Source organism: Oreochromis aureus, linkage group 14 (genome assembly GCF_013358895.1).
Source record: "Oreochromis aureus strain Israel breed Guangdong linkage group 14, ZZ_aureus, whole genome shotgun sequence".
NCBI classification, from domain to species: Eukaryota; Metazoa; Chordata; class Actinopteri; order Cichliformes; family Cichlidae; genus Oreochromis; species Oreochromis aureus.
This window is the reverse complement of record NC_052955.1, coordinates 33,818,614-33,843,190: the sequence shown is the minus strand read 5'-3', so window position 1 is coordinate 33,843,190 and position 24,577 is coordinate 33,818,614. Positions and strand designations below refer to the sequence as shown.

General features: G+C 41.2%; 1 protein-coding gene and 1 non-coding gene across 2 annotated transcripts; both read left to right on the top strand.

Annotated features, from left to right (window-relative positions):
• Nucleotides 1-282: 282 nt before the first annotated feature.
• trnak-uuu lies at nt 283-355 on the top strand. Its single transcript has one exon. It is a non-coding gene; the product is annotated as a tRNA-Lys (tRNA).
• Nucleotides 356-761: 406 nt separating this feature from the next.
• Nucleotides 762-16,309, top strand: LOC116321637 (solute carrier family 25 member 36-A). Its single transcript, XM_031741540.2, has 7 exons — nt 762-1,220; nt 3,838-4,002; nt 6,186-6,263; nt 8,402-8,502; nt 11,958-12,024; nt 13,228-13,517; nt 13,610-16,309. The coding sequence occupies exons 1-7, from the start codon at nt 1,180-1,182 to the stop codon at nt 13,801-13,803; spliced, it is 936 nt and encodes a 311-aa protein (XP_031597400.1). The 5' UTR covers nt 762-1,179; the 3' UTR covers nt 13,804-16,309.
• Nucleotides 16,310-24,577: the final 8,268 nt, after the last annotated feature.

Below are 24,577 nucleotides of genomic sequence, written 5' to 3'. Positions count from 1 at the left end.
TATCTGGAACACAGCATAAAAACTTAGGCCCCAGAAAAAGCAATTGCTGAGGTCATTGTGGTTACTTAACATCTTTTATATACAGTCTGTGATCACAACACTAACAAAAGTTACTGCATAGATGATTGCATTAAACAAAAAATGGGAGGCAGGGAAATAATAAATCCTTGTAACTACAAAACTGCTCTAGGTGTTATTGCATTTTTAGCCATGGGAGCTTCGTTTTTAGAAGTTGAACTACAGATTTGATGAATTAAATACGTTGAAACTATTACTACAAGAGCCCGGATAGCTCAGTCGGTAGAGCATCAGACTTTTAATCTGAGGGTCCAGGGTTCAAGTCCCTGTTCGGGCGACGGAAATTTTAAATGTGGAGACTAAACACAATGCTGGTGGATGCTGAGTATAAACAAAACGAAAACTGGAAATACACATGCTTCTACTACATGCTACAAAGTTTAGGAGTCGTGATTATGTAGTTCTGCAACTCATGCTGTGACTTGTATTCAGCCATTGTATTCGTTTATGTGAGTGCTTTATACTGGTGTCCTACTGTAACCTGAACGAATCCAAATAAAAGCTTTAGATCAGCCTTTTTTCGTGTCTGTTCTACGTTAAATCAGCTCAGCTCGTTTCTCTGAGTCCAGTGACGATCTCTGGCCCTCAAACGACATCACGTGAAAGAATAGTGACAGGGCGGGCTCGCGGGATCGCTCAGCCAATCGGCTCCTCTGTTTTGAGGCTTCCCATTCGACGATAAACATTGCGACGTGACCCGCAGAGCTCCTCAGTGAGGCAATAGCACGTCAGCGGGAGGGAGGCCGAGTGTAGTCCACAGTTGATCTTATTACCACAAGACTGGAATTACCCGACAACATTAAAGACACGCAAACTTTTACGGCGAAGCAGTGTCCCGTTCAGAAAGGAGAAGACGCTGTCCTGTCGCTCTGACGTCTGCCATTACCAACGCATTCCCGCTAGCCGTGGCAGCTAGCGCGAGCTAGCTAAGTTAGCTGTTACATACCCTCGTTTTTACACGCAGCTGACCTCCACCACAACACAGACGTGCTGAGTAACATTTGCTTGCTACGACGGGGTTGACATTCCCCCGTCTCTTCACTTACGTTCCCGTTGCCCCCCGTGTGGTGCCCCGTGGACGGTTCCCGAATATGATCCACAATGAGTCAAAGAGATACCTTAGTTCATCTGTTTGCTGGAGGGTGAGTATATTCCTATGTCGTCAGAGCGGGGCTAGCTAGCCACACACTGTGAGTTAATTGCTATCGCTATAGACGCTGTATCTGTCCATTATGCGATATCTGTATTGATGTTTTGTGTATTTTGGCTTTGGGTAGTTGCGTAAAGGTAACCCACAGATAACTTTTGGCATCACTGTGTTAGATGTCAGCTAATTTGTCCTCACGTATGCGCACTCGCAGTTTTCTCAATGACAGTTCAATGTATGAATGAAATGGCTTTTTACGAACACACGGAAGTCTTTGTCAGAGTTGTGTATTATCATATATTATTTATAGCTACGATCAGGAAAATTTTGGCTTTAGAAAGCCGGCGTCTTTAAACGTCTGTGTGCAGCAAAACAAATGTGGGCAGACTCCCAGTAAAAGTCACTCGAAATAGTGACATCTCAACTATGTCAGCGTATCTTAACTATAGGCTTGTATCAAACTCGTTTTCCAAAGCATACTCGCTTTATAGCACGTTCAACTCTCATTGAATCACAGTCTGAGACTGTTACGAAAGGGTGTGAATCAGCAATCCTGTCTTTTCGCAGATCCGTGAATTTTGCAGAAACGTTCATCTTCCCCATGAAAGACTGACCTGGTACACAGTGAAACACTGGAAGTACTAGTGTTTCAGCACTAGAAATGAGCAAAGGGATCATTTGTTAGTTTAAATGAGCTCTTTGCTTATTTTTAACAACATGCAACAGTTTATTACACTGACATACCCTAAACTAAACCATATTTAAGAAAAGCACAAATAAGAGTTCTTCTGCTTTTATAGGCCTGAACATGTTGAGTGGGTGTTATCTCGTTAAAGGAGTCAGTTTTTGCATATTAAGCTGTAGTCTTATGATGTCTCTGATGTCCTGCTTTCCCTGTATATACAGTAATTATCTGACTCTTGATTACATCACCTCTGCTAAAAACTGTGTTTTGGGGACTTGCTCTCCCTGTTTCTCTCTCTCTCTCTCTCTCTCTCCAACACACAGACACACACACTCTCTGTTTTGGTATCAGTTGAAAATTAACTTTAAGTGTAGATAACTGCTGTTTCCAATTCTTTTGCTATTGCCTAGCCTAAACTAAACCTAACAGGACCTGACCAATACAGTCCTGTTAGGCTCAGTTTATTTATCGAGTTCATGTAGATAATATTCTTGTGCTTTGTCGATGCAGTTTGTTTTACTTTTCGTACCTGACTGTACGTTGTACAGTAAAATCAGATTGTGTACACACAGTGTTGGTCTTTCTGCCTGTACACACTTAGATCATGCAGTTGGAGTGAATTGTAAAAGCCGTGGTTTAAACCTGCTGTTTAAATATTTGTAACAACTGTAAAAAAATAAATAACAACAGTATGTTTACAAGATATATTAGCCACCTTATCTTTTGTACCTCATGCTTTAAAAAAGTCTGTCTTAAAAACTCAAAATCAGCAATACTTTGTGTGTTGCTGGGAGTCCTGAAGATTGCAATGAACATGGTGTAGGCATTAAGATCCTTAGAACATCAATGATATATTAGTTTTCTTTTCACATTCAATTTCATTACAATTATACTAAAAAGTCATACATTTAACTTGTGCATCTCCATAATCTAAGACTGCAACGTTAGCTTTGTACACATAAAATGAGGTAGCCTTTAGTTTCAGTAAAACATAATTAGCTGCCATTGGTTGAAATAACCAAGCTGTATTACTACATTTACACTGTTCTAGGAATCCTCTTCTAACCATGATGATCTAAACCAGGTTTCCAATGTTTTCTGCACTTAGTTTTCCGATATTAATGGCCACTCAAGTATAATGAGATTTATTTTTATATTTGAATCTGCCTGACAAAATCCCCTTGTTGTAATTCTAAACGTTTAGTTACTGCAAACTGGCTACTCTTGGCAGTTTCCCTTCTCACATTCCCCTCTGGCAGACTAACCAGGTCGCTGTAGTGATTCTGACTTCAGTGCTGATCCTACTGTGATCTTGAGATCCAATAAGCTTACGAGTCATTCCAATCGGAACCGGCAGCTAGGGGAGAACTGGTTCACATGGCACTACAGCAGTGTAATTGATGCTGCAGAGGAGAACAAGGGGTACAACTGAAAAGCTCACTGGAGAGGCAGCTGATTAGGAAGAATTTATAGTATTCCAAACATATACGATTACTTATGTTTCAGAGAAACTAATGATAAATCTTTGTCCTGATGTATGACACGATGTATATAAAGTGAGGCTGGCTGGACCTGACTTTGAAGCCTGCTAAAAAACAGAAGTATTTTTATTTGGTACTTAAAGAGCGGACGGTTCCTAGTTTATTAAAATCCACATATTTAGGAATTTTAATATAGTGTGTTGCTAAATGGGAGCATGCTGTTGCTTCCCAAGAAACACAAAGCATTCCTGGCTGGCTTCCTATCCCAACACTGTGCTTTTTCTTGTCTACATGCCTGGGATCTTTAGAATTCCACTCACCACACCGGGTAATTCGTTTAGGCAACGCTTTGCGGATCTTTTGGTAAAGAATACAGGAACTGTTTGTGCCGATTTTATCTGTTGTGCTTTGCTGGCTCACCTCAGCCTTCTCTGTTTTTGCACCAGATGTGGGGGCACGGTAGGAGCCATATTGACTTGTCCTCTGGAAGTAGTGAAGACCCGTCTCCAGTCATCCTCTATCACCCTCTATGTGTCTGAGGTTCAGCTCAGCACTGTCAATGGGGCCAGCGTGGCCCGCGTGTCTCCACCGGGCCCCCTGCACTGTCTCAAGTGGGTATCTTTTAACATGTCACACACATACACACAGAGCATATTTTGACATTGTACATAAAGTTAGCATTGCTTTGAATTTGCAGCTTGCAGTTATTTGAGCCTAAATGAGTGGAGCTGTTCACATGTGTATTCAGTGGTCTGTACTCTCCCCGAGAGGTTGTTTAATCTGGCCAGTGCCCCCCTGGCAAAGCCACCCTCTCCCTGAAATACAACTCCACAATAGCAGCCTTTGGCAGAGGCACATACAGGAGTACACACTAGCTGCTTTAGTCAAAGAGGACATTTCACAGCAAATCCAACTGTTACCATTTATTTATCTGTGATTTTATTTGTGAAACTAATCATCAGTCGCAGTATCTGTTATGACAGTCACAGCAATAACATACAGATTTAGGCAGATGGTGTAGTGGTTTACACATTGGATGAACACCTTAATGATCCCTGGTTCAGTCCCAGAATGAGACACAAATCCCAAATTTAGGGTTTCATCAGCATCTGATGTATAAACCAAACCCATTGTGGCAACCCGAAAGCAGCATGGCCGAGTGGTAACTTTAGAAGAGGAACCAATGCTACTCTGAAAAAAGTGTGTTTGATGGCAGAATGCCACCTTTCCAGTTTAGTCATATGGGAGTTGTCAGCTGCAGCTTTGCTCTGCAGTCTGTAGTGTATTCCTAACTTATTCATGTTTTATATGTTCTCCAGCTGCCGCTGAGTACAGACATTGTTGACGTGTTGCAGGCTGTAGATGAAGGGGTGCGGTCAGCAGGCCTGTGTGAAAATGTGCTCACCTGGCTACCCCCTGCCAACCAAAGCTGAAGCTGCACACCAGTATTTAGACCTGATTCATGGCTGAAGACTGAAACGCTTCAGCTTTTGGAAACTGTTGCCAAACACTGAGAAATGAGCAAAATCATATCAGTTTCTGGCTCTAAGTTAAATATTACTACTTGTAAATCTCATGTTGATTTGTGCGAAAAGAACCTGCAGCATAGCACATTGGGTGCTGGCACTGTTTAAAGTGGTGGAGTGCTCCTAATCCTTGGGAACAAACTGAGGCTACGTTCACACTGCAGGCGAAAGCGCATCAAATCCGATTTTTTTGACCCTATGCGACTCATATCCGATCATGGTATGACAGTGTGAACAGCACAAATCCGATATTTTCAAATCCGATCTGGGTCACTTTCATATGTGGTACTGAATCCGATACATATCCGATGTTTTAGAAAGCGACTGCTGTTTGAACGGTCATGTCGCATTAAATCCGTCTTTTACGTCACTGACACAAGACAGACGCCAATTATCAGCGCCGGAGAAGCACCCGAGAAGACATCGCGAACGCTTCCTGGCCATCCAGTGTAGATGTTAGTGAAACTGTTGGGAAGACAATGTTGGAGAAACGTGAACATTTTATTTGTACTGTATAATCTGCAGATTCTGACAGAAATCTGTAACTATCCTTTGAAGCACCGCTCCTCTAAAACAGCAATAAGGATAATTATTAGGTTATCTACATTATTATGTAAATAACAAAAGAACTTAAAGGAAAAATTGGGAAACATAAAGTCCGAAGTCTTTATATTAAGGGCCATCAGTCAAACAATACTGTTTTGTCAGGGTCTAAACAGAGCGCGTTGTGTGTGACATCTTCTTTAGCGCATGCGGCTGCTTTGATTGTTCACACTAGAGCGCGTTTGCTGTCGCATTTTATTTCTAGTGTGAACAAGCAGACAAAAAAATCGGATTTGATCAAAAAATCGGAATTGAGCATTAAGACCTGCAGTGTGAACGTAGCCTGAGACATTGTGTTTTATTGTGTGTCCCCTAGACCTTGCGGTGTTCATTACACACGACAATCCAAGTGTTGGAGTGACAGTTTTTGCTATTCTTAGATCGCTTGCTTGTTTTAGGGCTTTGAATCTAGGTTAAGGGCCCACACAGAGGGTCTGGGTTGGTGATGTGGTGAGGGGGGGGCGTAACAAAACTGTAATGACTATAAATAGGGCTGGCACTCTGGGATTGTCTGACTGGCATTATCTGTAGGAAAAAAACTTTCTGTCAGATAACCTTGGAGTTTTGTGCAATACATTGCTTCTAATCCACATATGTGTGTGTGTGTGTGTGTGTGTGTGTGTGTGTGTGTGTGTGTGTGTGTGTGTGTGTGTGTGTGTGTTCAGATTGATATTGGAGAAAGAGGGACCTCGCTCTCTCTTCAGAGGCTTGGGGCCAAATTTGGTGGGTGTGGCACCTTCCAGGTAAGTTATCTAATCCGTTGTGTTTTTCTTACTGTTAGCATTACGTACAAAAGCACGACCTGATATAGCCGTGTTGGTGTTGTTCCTGCATCATCATCACAACATAGGTCCAGGATCAGTATCACAACTAAATCACATTGTCTGAGCATTCGGTTAGCATTAGAAGTTAGCTAACGGCAAACTTAACTTGATAATATATTTATTATATTGGCATATATTTATATAATATGGTTATATATTGGCATATAATATATTTATTATATTATAAAGGTATTTCTTGTTCCTTTTCCCCCCGCATTGCAAAGCTATGACATCACAACAGTATGACTGGTCAGATGCCATATTGATCCTGGAACATCAAATGGTGCTTTTATCTATATCCAAGCACTTTTAGCTAACATCACAAACACTCACACTCTGATGCAGTAGGGGCAACTCGGGTTGGTAGACGACCAGCTCTACCACCTGAACCACAGCCGGCCCATGAGGGGCAGAGAGAGACTGTTAGTCAAGCACTAGTTTAATAGTTTTAGTTAATTCTATCATCATTATTTGTTGTCAGTTTCCAAACATTGTGGAGTCAAGCTGAACAGATAAAATGGTTTGCTGTGATGGTTTCTTTCTTATTTTTTTTCTCACTGTCTTCTTGCATTATTATTTTGACCATCCATAATCCTCAATTTCATCTTTCTGAGTCATTCCCAGATGATGATTATCCCACTGAAATGTTCAGCTTCTAATTTTTGAACATGTGTCCTTGCGTTTACTCTTTAATAAGATTCCGAATTCATGGATGAATTAATGACTGTTAGACCAGAATATTTCCACCACCTTGTTTTACTTGGTGTGAGGTAATTCTTTTGAAAAGGTGTCCTTGATCTACTCTAAAAAGAATTTATTGTTACTGTGGCCAAGTAATTGGCCTCTGATGTTCCTTTTTGACAGTAAAGGCCTTTCTTGCCATTATTTCCATGCAGGTCATATTTATGCAGCCATGTTCTAATTGTAGATTGATCCATGTGCACACAATAAGCTACAGGAGTGCAGGCATATTTAAATTGTGGCTTTCGCTCATCTTCTGCACTCTTTGCTGGTATTGTAGATATTTTTGTCTATATTGTTATATAGTTTGATATCATGAGCTCATAATACTATGTGCTTTAGAGAAATGTTGGTTTAAGTATACTGTAAAAGGTCTACCGCTCCATAGCATGTGAAAAACAGTTTTGCTCTGTAACTACTACAATGTTTGCTGAGGTTACTTGGTGACGAAGAAGAATCAGGGATACACACTCATTAAGGAGCCATTAATCGTCATGGCATTCTCAGCAGTTTGTGCACCACCGACTTCATGGCGACGTGTTCACATAGTCTAAGCCTGGGGAAAACTTCTAACCAACTGCCATAATAGTTTCATTTCATTAACTGCTCTGACTGGTAATGAGAGAAGCAAAGTGGTGACTAATGTCAGTGGGCAGCAGCTAGTGCTGCAGCAAGCAGGTGCCAGTGCTAAGCATACACTAAGTGTTTTGTTAGAGTGTTATATGAACAAATGGTTAAGTAGAGGAAAGGAAGGAAAAGAGGACTCCTGAGTACAGATGGAGATTTAACGAAAAGCAAACGGACGAACTCCAAACATCATTAAAAGTCTGACTAAGCACGTTTGACAAACCGGTGTACAAATGAACCAGATGGCGCACAGCGTAGTGCCATTACTGGAATAAAAGCAAAAGCAGCGCTCCTATTTAGACACAAGTGTGAACATGATCATTACGACCATTTTAATTAGTGAAAACAACTAAAGATAATTACTGCAAATAAATGAAGGCATGCTTTTTTTTTTTTGCTGAAAGCCTTATTTGTCTAACTAGGCTGATTTGCTGAGAATATTAGTTCTGCTCTTGGCTTTACACCTAATGAATTTTTAAACCCCATTAAACTGAACCAGACACGAGGGCAGTTGTACACTTGTTAATGCAATGTAATTGATGAGCTGTATTGCTACTGGAGCCAGTGGCTCAGACTAATTAGTTGTGCACTGAAATACAAAAACATGGCATATATAACTTGTTTTGCCTCATCCCAGTTTAACACATGCTGACCCTTTTTTTTTTTTGGTCCTCCTTTTCTGCTAATAGAGCAATCTACTTTGCTGCTTACTCCACTGCCAAAGAGAAACTGAACGGTGTGTTGGAACCTGACTCCACACAGGTGCACATGGTGTCGGCTGGAATGGCAGGTAATTATGTGTCTGCAAAAAAAAAAAGGTTTCTTAAATTAGTTGCATAAAACACTCTCAAGTCTTTTTCTTACAGTCTTCTTCTATGTATTTAAGATTTTAACTTCCTTGCCTTAGTCTTAAACTTAAAGAATCCCCACAGTGGTGGTACAAAAGACTAATAGTACCTACTCTACTCTACTCAAATCTACTGTACTCGGTTTTGGTCATTTTCCACGATAATTGAGTACCACCTAATATGCATAGGGTCGTTATAGCAACGCGGCCGAAAGTCCATGGCGTCATTTGTATCCAACAAACAACACGACAGCGGGGGATGGTGATGCTATACCTGCTGCTCAGTGTATGGCTTTTTCAGACTCTGGGACCACCGTGTTGTTTTTGTGTTGCTGGGTTTCAAAAATGGCATTTCTGATTTTTGTAAGAGAGTGGCTCTCATGAGTCATCGAGTTACACCATTGACTGGCCAATCAGTGGCATGCAGTCTGTTGATGTCACATTTCCAGAACCATAAGTTGGTTTATTTGAACACTTGAGTTTGTGAAGAAGGCTCGCTTTTGGAACCAGCCTCAAGTGTGCCAACTGCAGGTTTTGGCACATGTGTGGTTTTTTTGTTTTGTTTTTTCTTTAAATTTGCTTTTGTTTTTGTGCTTTTCTTTTTTTGTTTGTTTGTTTTTAATCCAGCACAAATATAATCTCTTCATTCTTAAACTAATTTGGTGGTGCAATAAAGGTCAGACTGCAAATCTGAAATGTACATCCATATCGTTTCCTTAAAAACTGTAAAGTCTTTTTCATTGCAGTAAATGCCTGTGTTTTTTCTTTAAATAAGAAAATGCTAAGGAGAAATTCCTATGGCGAAAGAAGAAGAAGGAGAAAACTAGAGGTGTTTTAATGCAACTAGTTCCCAAGGCATCAGACAGACATGCATCATCATGTCCTGCTTTTTAGAAACTAAAATAACAGTTGTTTCTGATGTTGTGAGTATATTGATCTTGTCTCTTTAGTGTTGGTAAGCTTCCACAAATAGTCATGTTACATGAAAGTTTAAGTGGTAGAACTAATGTTGTATCAGATTTATAAGGTTTGATTAAAACCCAGTTCCATAAAAGTTGCGACACAGTGTAAATGACAACAGAACACAATGATTTGTAAATCTCATCAACCCAAAGATTGTTCCCAGTAAGACATAAAAAAAGATATGAAATGTTCAAATCTAGACATTTTACTGATTCATCAAACATATTAGCTCATGTTGAATTTGATGGCAGCAACATGTCCCAGAAAGTTGGGTGAAGACAGCAGAAGGCTGTAAAAGTCAGTGTTACTAAAAAGAAACATTTGGAGGAACGTTTTGCAACTAATTAGGTTACTTGGCAACAGGTCAGTAACATGACTGGAGCATGATGATGAAGAGCATTTTAGAGCGCCTTTTTTCAGTTTTTCTGAATTAAGAGGGGCAGCCTTTCACCAGTTTCCAGGAAACGGTGTCTACAAATTTCATCATACTGTTAATCAGACATTAAATGTCTCATCATCTACAGTATATAAAATCACTAAAAGAGCTCTAAAAGAAATCTCTGTGCACATTGAACAGTCAATACTGGATCTTCAGACAGAACTTCAGTAAAAACAGGACTGATTCTGTCATGGAAATCAGTGCATATTGCTAATAAAATGTGAGTTTCTGAGATTTTCAAATGCATTGCATTCAGTTTTATTTCGATTTTACTGCGTCCCAACTTCTATGGAATAGGGGTTATAGGACACAGTTGAAAAACCTACAGGCGTCATCACTTGTGTTTCTTTACTATTTGCTGTGTATGTATGGCTCCCTTTACAATGCTGATTAAAATAAATGTGTTATGAGCTCAGATTTAAATACCACACCACAATTCTCTGATGCCTTGCATGTCGGGTGGGTTATCTGCTCCTAAGTGGCTGATTCTTTTGGGAGTAATAAACCTGTATGATGTGGGTCAGTCAGACTGCTTCACTGGGTTTCTGGGTGAATCCAAAGTTCACAGTCACACCACTTATAGCACACCATGACTTAGACCTTTCAGCAAACCAGTCAAGGTCAGCGTTACTACATTTCCCTCCAGCAGCAACCAACATAGAGCTGCCTGAGCTGAAGTGACAGGTGACGAGGTGTTAACAGTCGTCTCATCTTTACACACATAGCAGAGGCTAGAGCAGACTTCTGCTGTGGATAGCAGCAAGCAGGAAGAGTAAGCGTAGATGCTAGTTTTTAAGCATCAGGATGGTTGTGCATTCAATGATTCCTCGTTTATACTATTCCCACACTATTTTAATTTATTTAATAAAATATCAATATTTGGTCTCCATGAATCGATATAATATCACCATGCAAAGGATTGCGATACTGTGCTGTATTGGCTTTTTCCCCTTCCCCACCACTAACATTTAAATACAAATATTAAGATGTATGGAATATGGATTGCATAACCTAGTAAAAATCAGAATGGCAAGTGAAAGATGACATTAAGAGGCTCTGTATATGAGTGTAAAGTGTAATAGACAGTGCAGAGTGTGTTCAGTTTTAGGGTTTGAAATAAATTGTTAGCAGATGATTCTCTGCTTGACACACTTGGATATGATGGTTGAGGAGCTGCAGGAAGGCTCAGTAAAAGTAATAAGATAATGCAGAGCTTTTCTAGTAGAGCTGAGAATGAGCATAACCGTTCCCATTATCCCTTAATCCCTCAGAACTGCAGGTATCCATGCAGCATTGTAGTTTTGCAGTACTCTCGCATTAAACTGTTATTTTTATGTAAGGGGATTTATTTCAATCAATGAACAGCTGTTCTCTCCCGTCATATCCATTCTGCTGTCTTTGTGTGTGTGTGTGTGTGTGTGTGTGTGTGTGTGTGTGTGTGTGTGTGTGTGTGTGTGTGAGATATCACATGACATTGTGCATTATGTTAAATCCTGCGGGGTGATGGTGGGAATGGGATCTTGAATGGTTGCATGCCGGGTCTTTTCGCAAACACACAAGCCCTGTGTCTGTTTTAGGCTTTTACTCTACCGTAGCTCTCCTCTCGCAAGGGCATGAGACCCCCGCACCACCAGGGGTCTCTAGCTGCATCTGTGAGGAGTTACTTGGGTCTGCGTGAGTACTCGCCACAGATCTGTGCTTCTTCTTATGTCTGGTTCTTCTTTCTCTAACTCTCACCTAGCTCATTGGATAAGATGGAGTTTTTCTCTCTTTCTTACAGCTGTTAGCATGACATACAAATCTTATAACATGCAGTTTCCCCTCCACTTGGGGCTACCTGCTTTTGTGGCTTTGATATTTTTTTTATTTAATTTTCTTTTTTTTTACTAAAATAACGTGTTTATACTTACCTTACTGTTAGCATCTTGAGAATTAGCTTATCATATTTCTTAATTTTCTAGAAGAGTAACCTTGTTGTGTTTTTTACCCTCTTTAGGTTTTACAGCAATCACCGCAACCAATCCAATATGGCTCATAAAGACGCGTCTACAGCTGGATGCAAGGTGAACACTTCATGTAGCTTTCTTTTTCTTTTCTTTTCTTTTCTTTTCTTTTCTTTTCTTTTTTTTGTCTGTTGCACTGATACGCATCACCACACAGATATTCACTGTCATTAAAGAACATGTCGCTATCTTTATTTCTGAATCCTCCTTCGTAGTTTAAACCAGTTCTACCGAAAGAGCGCTGCTTTTGTTTGGACCTTGTGCAGCTCGCCTGGCTGGGTGTGGTCTGTCTTTCATAACCATAAAGCTTCATGCTTTGACTTTCCTTTATTTTACATGTACAGTTGGTTTTAGAAGTACTTGTAAATCTGACTCTGAAACACTAAGAATGAAGGAGCTGTTTATTCAGATATTGGTTAAATTTAAAAAGATCATATCATTTAGCTTTAAGTGTTTTCGTGCCCTTGCCACCAGGCTTGCTATGCAAAACGTGGCCAAACTGACTAAAGGTTAATTGGCATGTGCTTCGTTGATCATAGAACAGTTTTCACTTAACACTCTGTGTTTTCAGTGTAAACGTAAATGGTGAACTGGAGACAAATCCTGAGCTTTTGTATCTTCTGCAGTGTAATCGAGGAGTCCATCTTTGCAGGAGCTTTCCTTTGTTCTGTAAACGGGTGGCTTTGTTTGTTTTGTGAGTAATGTTACCCGGACAAAGGTTAAATTTCACTTGTGTGGAAGTCAGGTGGCTCAGCTTGCTCAGCTCCCTGTTTTATATTCTTAGTAACTGTATGTTTTTCTGTCATTTAGGGATTTGGGGTGTTTTTCTGTTTGTTTTTTGGGGGGTGGGGGGTTTACCCCTGAGCCATGAAAGGCTGATGTGGTATTGTCGTCACCCCACCGGGCAGATGTCACGAGTCACCATAGGATTTTCAAATTGATACCACAGGTGTGTCTACTGAAGATCTGAGGTTGAATCTCAGTGATCTCGACCTCAACATCAAGGTCAGAGGTCAGGTTTTCTGACAGTCATCCAGGATCCTCAACTTGATACCATAGGTGTAACTATTAAGAGGCTGAGTGGCTGCTGGAATTGTTAGTTATTTTACATACTGTGCTCTGTAAATGCAACTTCTGTACAATATCTCTTCATCCCTCCTGAAAGTTTCTGAAGAAGAGCATTTTTTTATTCTCCAAATCCACGGTTAGAGGAAGCAGTAAGCTACACAGCTTGTAATCCCTCCATTTTTCTTGTGTTTTCAGGAATCGAGGCGAGCGAAGGATGAGCGCTTTCGAGTGCATGCGTCAGGTGTATCAGACAGACGGCTTTCGGGGCTTCTACAGAGGGATGTCGGCATCCTACGCGGGCATCTCAGAGACTGTGATCCACTTTGTGATCTATGAAAACATTAAACGGCGCCTCCTGGAGGCCAAGGCACCACAGAACATGGACGAGGAGGAGGATTTGACAAAAGACGCTTCAGACTTTGTGGGGATGATGCTTGCTGCTGCCACCTCCAAGACTTGTGCCACATCTATTGCTTATCCTCATGGTGAGAGGCTGTTATTAGCTGTTCTCATCTGGATGTCTGATCACCCCTTATTATGTTCTCTTAACCACCCTCTCTCTTGTTCAAATTTGCAGAAGTGATTCGCACGAGACTACGCGAAGAAGGCACCAAGTACCGCTCTTTCTTCCAGACTCTAACGACAGTGCCCAAAGAGGAGGGCTTCCGCGCCCTGTACCGCGGTCTCACCACCCACCTGGTACGCCAGATACCCAACACGGGCATCATGATGTGCACCTACGAGCTGGTAGTCTACCTCCTGAATGGTTAAAGCCTCCCCACCTCACCCCCTCCTTTGAGACACTTTATGTAACCCTGCGCCCATTTGGAGAAAGGAGACCCAGAGCACCTGCACACCAGCTAGCACAGCTAACAGCCTGCTTCCAGAGACAGCACCTCGACTGCTGTCTCGGTGACACAAGACAACACGAGCGGTCGTTCATAAAAAAAGTTGGGAGTTTTGTTGTGTAGACAAAGGAGTATCAGAAAGATCTTTGCATTGGTTCGGGCATCGAGGTTTAGCAGTGACAAAGAAGTAGATCCCCTATTTTCACTTTTATTCCATCCTTTTCTCCATTCTGACATAAACCTTCTTCCTTATGAAGAAAGAAGCTAACTTCCAGTATATTCTGTCTCTTAACATTACTAATAATGAAGCTCCGTAATACCGAGTGAGCATAGGACCATCTTAAGTAGAAAGCTTAGATCCAATCCTGATGATCGCTTTCTTTTAAAAACACTTTAGTTCTAGCGCATAGTACTCCACACATCCCTCAGAGAACCAGCAGAAATGCAGAATACAAAGGCCCCGAAGTCGGTAGCTCATCTCGGTGTGCATCACAGAGGTTCGGAGAGCGAGGAGGAGTCGGCGGTTTGTGGCTCACAGAGGGGCGGAGGGAGGTGGATGGAAGAAGACGTGCCTTGTGTGAAGACTGTTGAGCAGCTGGAGATGCATCTCTGGCTGATCTATAATAACAAAAAGTCAAGTCATACACTGGTGTTGTTTGATTTCAGGTGCCCTCAGTCAGTTATTACATATCATGAAGGTAAATGCAGTCACCTTCCTCACACTGACTCTGATATCATCCAAATGGTTCAATTCTGTAAACTCACCAAACTAAACAACAGTATAATCCACCGCTCTAACTGCTGCTGTGGTTCATGGTGTGAAGTAAAAAACAGTAGAGGTAACTAAGCTTAACAGACTGTGGCATAGATGCAGATAAATATATGAAATAACTACCTAACGTGATTGTATTTGTCGGGCCAATTTAGTCAAGATGCAGACGTGTAGTGTGTTTTCTTTACTGGAGCACATGGTAGTTGTTACCTTTCTCTCAGAAAACGTTATTGTTCTAATAGCGCTTTTCTTTCTCCATAGTGCTCATCTCATTGTATTATAATTTTTTTTCCCTTAGCTGGAAAATCCAGGCTAGTTTTCCAGGCGAGGACAATCCTCTTGAGTTTACACTGGAACACTTGTTGTACAGCTTAGCCAGCAGGTGGAGGAGGTTGGCCAGGAATATTCTGTGTCATAAAACGCACATTAATTAACTGCAGTTTAAAAACAAAAAAGAAGTTTGTTTTTGTTGATTCCCTATGATTTTTTTTTTTTAGTCTTTTTCAACCAGTTGGAAAAATCTAACTTTTTTTGGGGTGAGTGTGACCAGAGGGTCAGTGTGTTTTAGGTCTTCTTTGGAAACCTTTGGGTTTGTTTTTTTTTGTTTTTTTTTTATGGCATCTTTGTTTAAACATTACAAACAATACAGTGTTTTTTTTTTTTTTTTTAGTTTTTTTTTTTTTTTTTGCTGTGATTGTATTTATCCCGTTAACTTTCCTCCCGTTAACTTTCCTCCCATTGTGACCCTCCCGTCATAGAGTGAGCGTGTTAAACAGTGATTCAGCCCACGACGCTAACAACGCACATCTCGCTTTACGACCACGAGCTCGCTCTTCAGATATCTTTATCCAAACACTTCACCGCTCAGCTCTTAGTTTTACAGCACGCACAAAGGATGCTCTAGACTCTTCTTTAGACTTTCTGTGTTAAAGTGCAGTGCGTGCATGTGTGTGCGTGCATGTGTGTGGCATACAGTACCATCAGCACACACTCTTTATGTCGTGCAAATCCACGAGTGATCTGTTGCTGCTAGTAGCGATCGGACAGTTGCATATCATGGTGCTGGCTTCACTCACGTGGATTTTAAAGGCAGGACAGACAGTGTGAGCTGCTTGTACCTAACCTGATTAAAGGATTATTTCACTTAAATAAGAGAAAATCTTTCCTCGTCTTTCCCCCTGACTCCTAAAAATCTGGAGCGTAAAAATGCTAACGATGAGTACATTTTATTTTATTTTTTAAACTTTGGGTGATGTGACCCTGTACATGTGCATTTCTAAGCATCTCTTCATGTTATTTGTCAGATGAACCAATCTTCCCTTGTTATTCCTCCACCCCCACACATTTGCATTATGTACCAGTGAGTGTGTCTGTGTGTGTGTGTGGTTTTTTTGCGTGCGCTTGCCCAGATCAGTCTCCCATGTGTGTCATTCAGTTGTATTGTGTGGGCGAGAGACCTCCAAACAGTGTTGTTGTTGGGGAGTTTTTTTTGTTTTTTAAGTTAATCACTTGAAATTTTTGCCTTTTCCTGACGCTCTTTGTTGTGTTGCTCCATGTTGTCCTTGATGAGTCGGCTGTGAGTGCGACTCACTATGCATTCTCTCATAACTGTTTTTGTAAAACAAAATGTCAATAAACCGGAAGGAGTGCAAATATATTCTCCTGTCAGAACATCTTTCTTAACTACTCTGAAATAGAGTTTTGGTTAATAAATCTGTTTTCTTCTCCTTAAAACAAATATTGGAAACTTTTGCCTGCTCACGCCTCTAAAATGCATCACAATAACAGTATGTTGTCAGGATCTGTCAAATTAGTATACTTCCTAGGATTTGCAATAACATATTAAACTATATTGGCAATATTTAGGTCAACAACAGGGTTAGATAAAATTATGTACAGTCACTGGTCAATTTATTAGGTACGCCATATTGCTGTTGGGTTGGCCTCCAGGTTGAAGGTTGGCCTTCAGAAGTATATGAATTCATCATGGCGGAGATGAAATAAGGTGCTGGAAAAATTCCTCGGAGATGTTGGTTTGTATTGACGTAATGAAATAACGTCACACAGTTGATGTTGATTGGCCCAAAGGTGCTTTTTGGGTTTGAGATGTGGTGACTGTGAGGATATTTAAGTACAGCAAATTCACTCATGGTCAAGAAACCAGTTTGAGATGATCTGGACTTGTGGTGGATGGTGGATCACAGGGCTGGAAGCAGTCGTCAGAAGATGTGTACACTGTGGTCAAAATGGGATGACATGGTCAGCAACAATACTCGGGTAGGTTGTCATGTTTAAATGATGTTCAGTTAGTACTATGGAGCCCAAAATTGTGGCAAGAAACTATCCACCAGCAGCCTGAATCACTGACACAAGGGAGGCAAACTCTGACCCTACCATCCAAGTGTTGCACAAACGTCAAGACTCATCACACCAGGCTGTGTTTTTCCATCTTCTGTTGTCCACTTTTGGTGAGTCTGATTTGTAGCCTCAGTTTCCTGTTGATAGTTGACAGGAGTGGTACCCTTCTACTGCAGAAGAGATGCTCTTCTGCTGACTTTAGTTGTAACAAGTGCCTCTTTGAGTTGCTGTTTCCTTCCTGCCAGCTCGAACCAGTCCGGTCATTTTCCTTTGACCTCTGTAATCGCCCAGAGAACTGCCGCTTGCTGGATATTTTCTCTTTTTCCATTCTTTGTAAACCCTAGAGATAGTGGTGTGTGAAAATCCCAGTAGATCAGTGGTTTCTGAGCCTCTCAGACCATCTTGTTTATGGGTCACAAATAAATTGTCTTCTTCCCCATTCTAGTGCTTAGTTTGAACTTAACTCAACTTTGTCTACATGCCTAAATGTATTGACTTGCTGTCATGTGATTGGCTAATTTAATATTTGCATTAACAAGCAACTAAACAGGTATGCCTAACAATGTGGCTCGTGAGCATAAATAGAATAAGGCAGAAAGAGACCTAACACTGCATAGAAGAGCATTGAAGGTTAAAAAATGTATGGCCCAGGGGCCAGAATCAGCTTGCCAAAGTCTCCAGTCCAGCCTGCTGCACTGCTTCCTGCACAACCATGATTAAGGTTAAAGTGGCCCACGATGTAAAATGAGTTTGAGATCCCTGATTTTAAACAAATACGTCCACTGTGTTTATAAATTGTGGTTTTCATTATTGTGAAACTTTTTGTCATTGTTTTTTCAATGTGTGCTATCATTATTTTTGTAAAGGACTTTTGTTAAATTCAATTACAGCCAAAACGCAAGCAAAACGCCAGACTCCAACCAGACTCAGAAAAACGCTGACTGTAACTTGCATGCTTTAAAAGGCTGCACGATTTAATTCTGTAACTAAGGCTAAGAGGTCTGAAATGATGATTCTCACATGACAAGCCAGCCATACTTTCAGGCCCGCTCTGAGCTCCTCTGTGTGTGTGTGTGTGTGTGTGTGTGTGTGTGTGTGTGTGTGTGTGTGTGTGTGTGTGAGAAAGAGAGAAATGAGTTTGCGCTGATTAAATAGCAGGGCAAAATGTCAAGTCATTACATAACATATAAATCTAATTTAACATACTGCTATTAGACTCACAGAACCAGTGTACTGATATTATACTGTTTTCTTTTTTCATAAACATAAATTTGGACACAATTATCAAAATAATCTTTTTTTTTGTTACAATTATTGGTGTAGCCTGATGATCTGTTTGACCTCTTATGTGATTTTGCACCAAACAGGCTGAAAACAGCATGTCGCTGTTTGGAGACATGAAGACATGACCGAGGAAGAAGGAAGTGAAGAGAGCAAGGAAAATCAAGGTGGTCCCTGGGCGCGATGGGAGAACGAGGAAAAGGCAGATTAAATGATGCTTGATGCTTTGTAAGGAAAATGCATTTGTGGGTTGAGCAGTAATTCAATTCAATTCAATTTTATTTATATAGCGCCAAATCACAACAACAGTCGCCTCAAGGCACTTTATATTGTACAGTAGATCCTACAATAATAGATACAGAGAAAAACCCAACAATCAAATGACCCCCTATGAGCAAGCACTTTGGCAACAGTGGGAAGGAGAAACTCCCTTTTAACAGGAAGAAACCTCCGGCAGAACCAGGCTCAGGGAGGGGCGGGGCCATCTGCTGCGACCAGTTGGGGTGAGCGAAGGAAAACAGGATAAAGACACAAACTCAGTAGAGTTTGTGAGCTGCAACCATGAAAAACTTGCCAGATCTTCTCTGCCAATACAAAACAGCTTATTCTGCTATTGGGTCTTATTTGGTGTCAGGTATTGGATTGGATGATTGAAGTTTGATGAAACAAGACATTAGGAATTTAATAATTTATCCATTTAACAAACAAGGGCTTCAGTAGCATGTGGAAGAACCATACACAGCCACAACAGCACCTCCTCATGCTGATAACCAGCTTCGTCACACACTGCTGTGGAATCCCTTTGCTCAATCAGCATTTGTTGCAAGTTAGCTAGTGTGGTTGTGTTTGTTACTGTGACACGAACAGCACATCCAACCTAATCCCGCAAGTCTTCAGTGGGGTTGAGGTCAGCACTGCAGGCAGGCCATACCATCCTCTCCACTCCCAAATTCTGGAGATAGTGTTTGATAAACCCCACTCTGTGGTGGTGAATGTGATTAATGGCCTCCTTGACTCTCCGCTCAAACCAGCGTTCCTCCCTGTCCAGGATGTGTACATCCTCATCATTGAAAGAGTGTCCACTGGCCTGTAGGTGTAAATAGACTGCAGAATCCTGGCCTGATGAGTTAGCTCTTCTGTGTTGTGCTATCCCCAATGTATAAATCACTGCAATTCTCCTGGCACTTAACAGCGTACACTACATTACTCCATTTGTCCCAAGGGACCCGATCCTTGGGGTGGACCAACTTTTGGCGCAGTGTGTTTTGGGGTTTGAAAGCTACAGAGACGCGGCGCTTAGAAAAAATACGTCTCAACTGTTACGATGCTGTTGACACATACGGGATCACTAAGGGTTTTCGCTTAGTCAGCAGTTGTCCTTCTCTCCTGGATCAGCTGTCGCTTTCTTTAGGTGCCTTCCCAGCTTTGACAAAAGTCCAGCTGGGATAACCACATTTACTCAGGGCCTTCTTGATGTGATGTTCTCCTGCTTCCCTGGCCGCTGTGTCTGTGGGGATGGTGTTCACTCTGTGTTGTAGCGTCCTGATGACACCGAGTTTATGCTCCAGTGGATGGTGAGAGTCAATCCTTAAATACTGATCTGTATACGTTGGTTTATGGTACACATCAACTTTTAAGTGTTGCCCATTACTGATGGAAATCTCACAGTCTAAGAAGGCTAAACTGTCACTTTTTATATCCTCCCTGCTGAACTTGATGTGTTGGTCCACCGAGTTAATGTGATCAGTGAATTGTAGTAGTAGCAGTTCTGAGATTTGATTTTCACCCAGGTGTCATACCTGAACCAACGACTTGGTGGTGTTCCAGGGTAGGATAACAGAGCCCTTTTTTCCACTTCTTCCATGTACAAGTTGGCCACCATGGGTGAAACTGGGGAACCCATGGCACACCCATGTTTCTGCCACAGTTCCAAGAGCCAACACACTTGGTCGGTGCTGAGAGTGGTCCTGTTGCTGAGGTTGGGGTGTAACATAGTACGAGATCATTGTTTCATCTGCCTCCATAATGCCATCTCTCACCTTCTCAACAAAATCCAAGCTGTTCTTGATGTAGTGTTTAGAGCTGCCTACCAACGGGTTGAGGGTCGAAGCCAGAAACTTTGAGATGTTATAGGTGACCGAGTTGATCATACAGACAATTGGTGTTAGAGGTACACCCTCTTTATGTATCTTTGGTAAACCATACACAGTGGGTCTCATTTCAGGGGCTCATAAGTATTTTTGTCACTGAGCAGTGACAAAACTTAGCAAAACCATGCACCTAACCTTTTCTGCCAGAAGGTTGATAATGTTGTTATCATTACTAAGCGATATGAGCACCTTCCTCTCTTCCATGCTGATTAATGATCAAGAAACTGACCTCACAGCCCATTGTTTGTCAGTGATGGTAGGTTCAGTCATTATGTAGATGTACTGTTAGGGAACACCTGCAGTCAGCTGAGACTGAAGAGGTCACCTGGACTTGTGACGGAACATTTCTCCCACTAAAAACACTACATCCAGATGAACAGAATCAACTTTTTGGGATTTCCTTTTGAGCATGCATCAAAAAAGCGATCTTCTTTGTGTGTTATTGAAGCTAAAAAGGTGATTACAACTAAAATGGGTATTTGCGCTGTTAAAATGTGTCCATATAGAAACTATGGCTGGGGAGAAAAGGCCCTGCATAAATGTTCTACTAGAAAAATTTATGCCATTTATGGTGATCTGTGTTTCAGTGGTCTGTTATCTGTGATTTAGGGAGTGGTTGATTTGCTTTTACTCTGTGTTCTGTTCTGTTTGTTTGATATTGGTCAAATTTCATTGAATTTCATTTTATTTGGTCTCAACAGATTGTTGAAAGCACATTACCTTCCAGCAGGTGGCAGTGCCGGCCTGCTCTGCTGCCCCATTTAACTCTCACTCAAAGACTCACAAAGTCAAGCAAGTGGAGCAGATGACAGCCTGCTTCCGTCCCATTGCTCAGTCCAAATGCTGGGAGACTGGGGAAATGCCAAATTTTAATTCTAATTGACACGTGAAATTTGCATGTGACTTTTTTGCCAACTAAATCAGAATATAAATGAACTGTAAAAGACACAACAACTGATGAACAATGGCGTAGCTTTCAGCTGGCAAACATTCTTCCCTAATTCACAGTTAATTCCCTTTGCTAAACAACGGGCATCGCATCATCATATTAGCTCTAGCAGGACCAGCCTGACTCACACACCACATGTATTTATTTAGTGTCAGACTGAAAGGGGCAAGTGTGTTCCTAAAACACGTTCCACAATCTGCCAGCGTTCTTGGAATAGTACAAAGGGCTTCAGGGTGTTGGTTGTGGCTCACTTGTAAATTGAGCACTGGGGACACATTGAGAAGCAACAGCTACAACAGAAAGTGATGGAGCCAGTAGGGCGTTATGACTGGTACCTTGTTTACCTCTGAACTAGAGTGGAAAGGAAAGGCGATTAGAAAGAGGCAGAAAGATGCTGTGATGGGAGCTTCAGGAAGATTACACAATGGATGGAGCAGAGGATAAGATCTTTAGACTGCTGACCCTTTGTGTGGGTCAAGTTACAGAAACACATGATACATTTCCCACAGTGTATTCTAGGAGCAACTTAGAACCTGTGTCTCCAGTAAAAAAAAAAAATGCTAATAATTGACAAAGTTGTCCTGAAACAGGCTTCCTGTTATAAATTTGACTTGTCAAGCGATATTCAAGAAGAAAACTTTTAAATACCAAACACACCTACTGCAGCTCTCCCCTTACTCCACTATCACCAGCTTATGCACATATTTCATATAGAACTGGCACCCTGCTCAGCCAGGTCCAAGTTCTCTGCTCACCAATTTTTACTTCTCACAAGGACCTTTTTACACTTTTTACTAGTCACCCGATCAGCTCATAAAAGAACTGAGTTTCCAAAGCTTAGACTGTACGTTAAACATAGATATAAGCACTGTGATATTACCTACTGGTTTTAGACTCCACAACCTCAACAAAAGTGCTTTGGTCTCTATTTTTTCTTTTCTTTTTTGAAGGTAAAAGTGGGCATATTTGGTTAAGAAGGTTTAGTGCTAACTTACCAACTAACACTAGCAAGCTTGGTTAGCAGCTAACAGTAGCAAGTTTGGTTAGCATGCTGTCTCCTTAAAGTCTATAGGACCAACAAAGATATTTGTTAATTAGTGCCATGTAACAGCGGTAATAGTAATAACAGTAGAAAACTAGAATTTCACTCACCAACACTGAAATGTTTGGACTTAGGAAACCAGGTTATTTGTCAAATAATTGCACTGAAGGGTACCAAAAGGTACCAACAGCATAAACATGGTGAAGGGGCCCATTTCAGTTTCTGTAAGCGGTCAGGCCTGGCAGACACCGACTGAATACCAAGGCCTGTGTTGGCCCACCAGTCAAAGCACCCACGCCCCCAAGTCTAGCACTAAAGCAATGGATATTAATGAGTGATAAAAACTTCTTATAAAGGGGAAAACTATCAAAACTTGCCAAACCGCTTCTTGTGCCAATCTTTTCAATACTGTGAAGCTGGTGGGGGCTATAGACACTGTTGGAGTCTATGGGGATTGACTTGATTTTGGAGCCAGCTTCAGACACGCCATCACTAGACTGCCAACAGACTGCCTTCATGATAACCCTGCTTAACCATAAATTCACATTTAGAAGTAACAGGCTTTATCTCTGTTACAGTTAAAAGTCAGAGCCTGTTGGTTATATTACAGCCATCTAAAAGTTCGCTAACGTCATCCAAGAGCTCCAGGCGGACATGTTGGGCCGTACTGAATTTTCCTGATTAAAGTATTCGAGTGTAAGAGGAAGAGTACATTGATTCTTTTTTAAAAGATACATTGTCTTGCTCTAAAAGCCTCAGAAGACATGACTTCTGTGCAGCATAGTTTATCATCCATTTCATTTATGTCTCATAATGGGATTTTACAATTACATTAGAATAACTAACTTAACCAAAGAACAGCTCGAGAGTACAGATTTTCTGAATAAAATCTGAGGTTGGGGAGATAGAGAGTGCTCTGGGCATCACAGCTGAGCCCGTTACCCCCACCCCCCCTAATAACCGGTCCCAGATAAACATTGGAAAATGGATGGATGGAAAATCTTTGGTCTGTGTTGAGTCTTCCATTGTTTCATTCTAACCCTGAAATGCTACAGTCCGGTAATTGGAGGCTGTCTGCCTGTTGCAGGTTTATGTGAGGGTGAAGCAGTAGGCTCCAGATTCAGACAAGCAATCCCCTCTCATCTTGCTTTAGATGTCTTCCATGGCTCATACTGTCAGTGAAAAAACCACAACTCCGGCATATGGCTGACATGCACAAAGCATTATGCACACCACATTGCGTGCATGGATTAAAAAGGAAATGCATTTGCTCTCTGTCTCTAGCTCTTGTTCTTCCCTGAGCACTTAAATCTTATATTGTTCCTGGATCTTAAAAGCCACCCAAAATTAATACTAAGTGTAGCTTTTTACATCTTAGGCGCGGCTGTCTGTGGCCTGAGAATCTCCAGCCATGCTTGTGGGTCTGTGCTGTAAGGTTGTTCTTAGGCTGCATTCTGGTCATGTACTTCAGGCCATAATTATGAGTTGTAGGGGGAAAACCACTGATATCAACTTCCGAGTTGCAATCCCAAGTTGGAAAAATAAGGGGCACAGAAACATTTCCAGTTAGCTGACTGCAATGTCAGCAGCAGAGGATTGCTGACAACATGTCTGCACAGGCACCAGTGCTCATATTTCTAAATGAACCAATATTAATACTAATACAATTAATTAAGCTAATTTAAGTGCAACTGTCTATGAAACACATTTCCTGTATTGTGTTTTAACGGCCAGCAGAGGGAGAGGTCGCTAGTTTTCAAGCAATTGAGATTACTAAAGTATTTGAATTATTGGTTTACTGCCGATTGATTACCTCACTAAATATTTTACTAATGGTTTTATGATCTTATCCGCCAGTTTTGAGTGTTAATAAATCAAGAGGTTCACAAACGTTTGGTTTGCCCTAGCCAGTGTATCATATCATATAGGTGTACATACAGTGATTAAACCACTCAGCACTGACACGAAGAATAACTAAACTTAAAGGTGTTTTCTGAGTATTTCGACATAAGCTTTTTGAGAGCAGGTCGGTCATTGTTATGTTTAAGGCTAACTTGTTGAACAGCTAGGTCTGGTGCTTCAGCATACAGTGCAGCACATGCACTCAGTTTAAAATGTAGAGCAGTGTACCTCACAGAGAAAAAA

Excerpts from the sequence above, each read along its gene's own strand:
- LOC116321637 (XM_031741540.2), top strand. The coding sequence starts at position 1,180 with ATGAGTCAAAGAGATACCTTAGTTCATCTGTTTGCTGGAGG. Across the intron at positions 6,264-8,401 it reads GTGGGTGTGGCACCTTCCAG|AGCAATCTACTTTGCTGCTT; the intron begins GTAAGTTATCTA and ends TTCTGCTAATAG. Across the intron at positions 8,503-11,957 it reads GGTGTCGGCTGGAATGGCAG|GTTTTACAGCAATCACCGCA; the intron begins GTAATTATGTGT and ends TACCCTCTTTAG.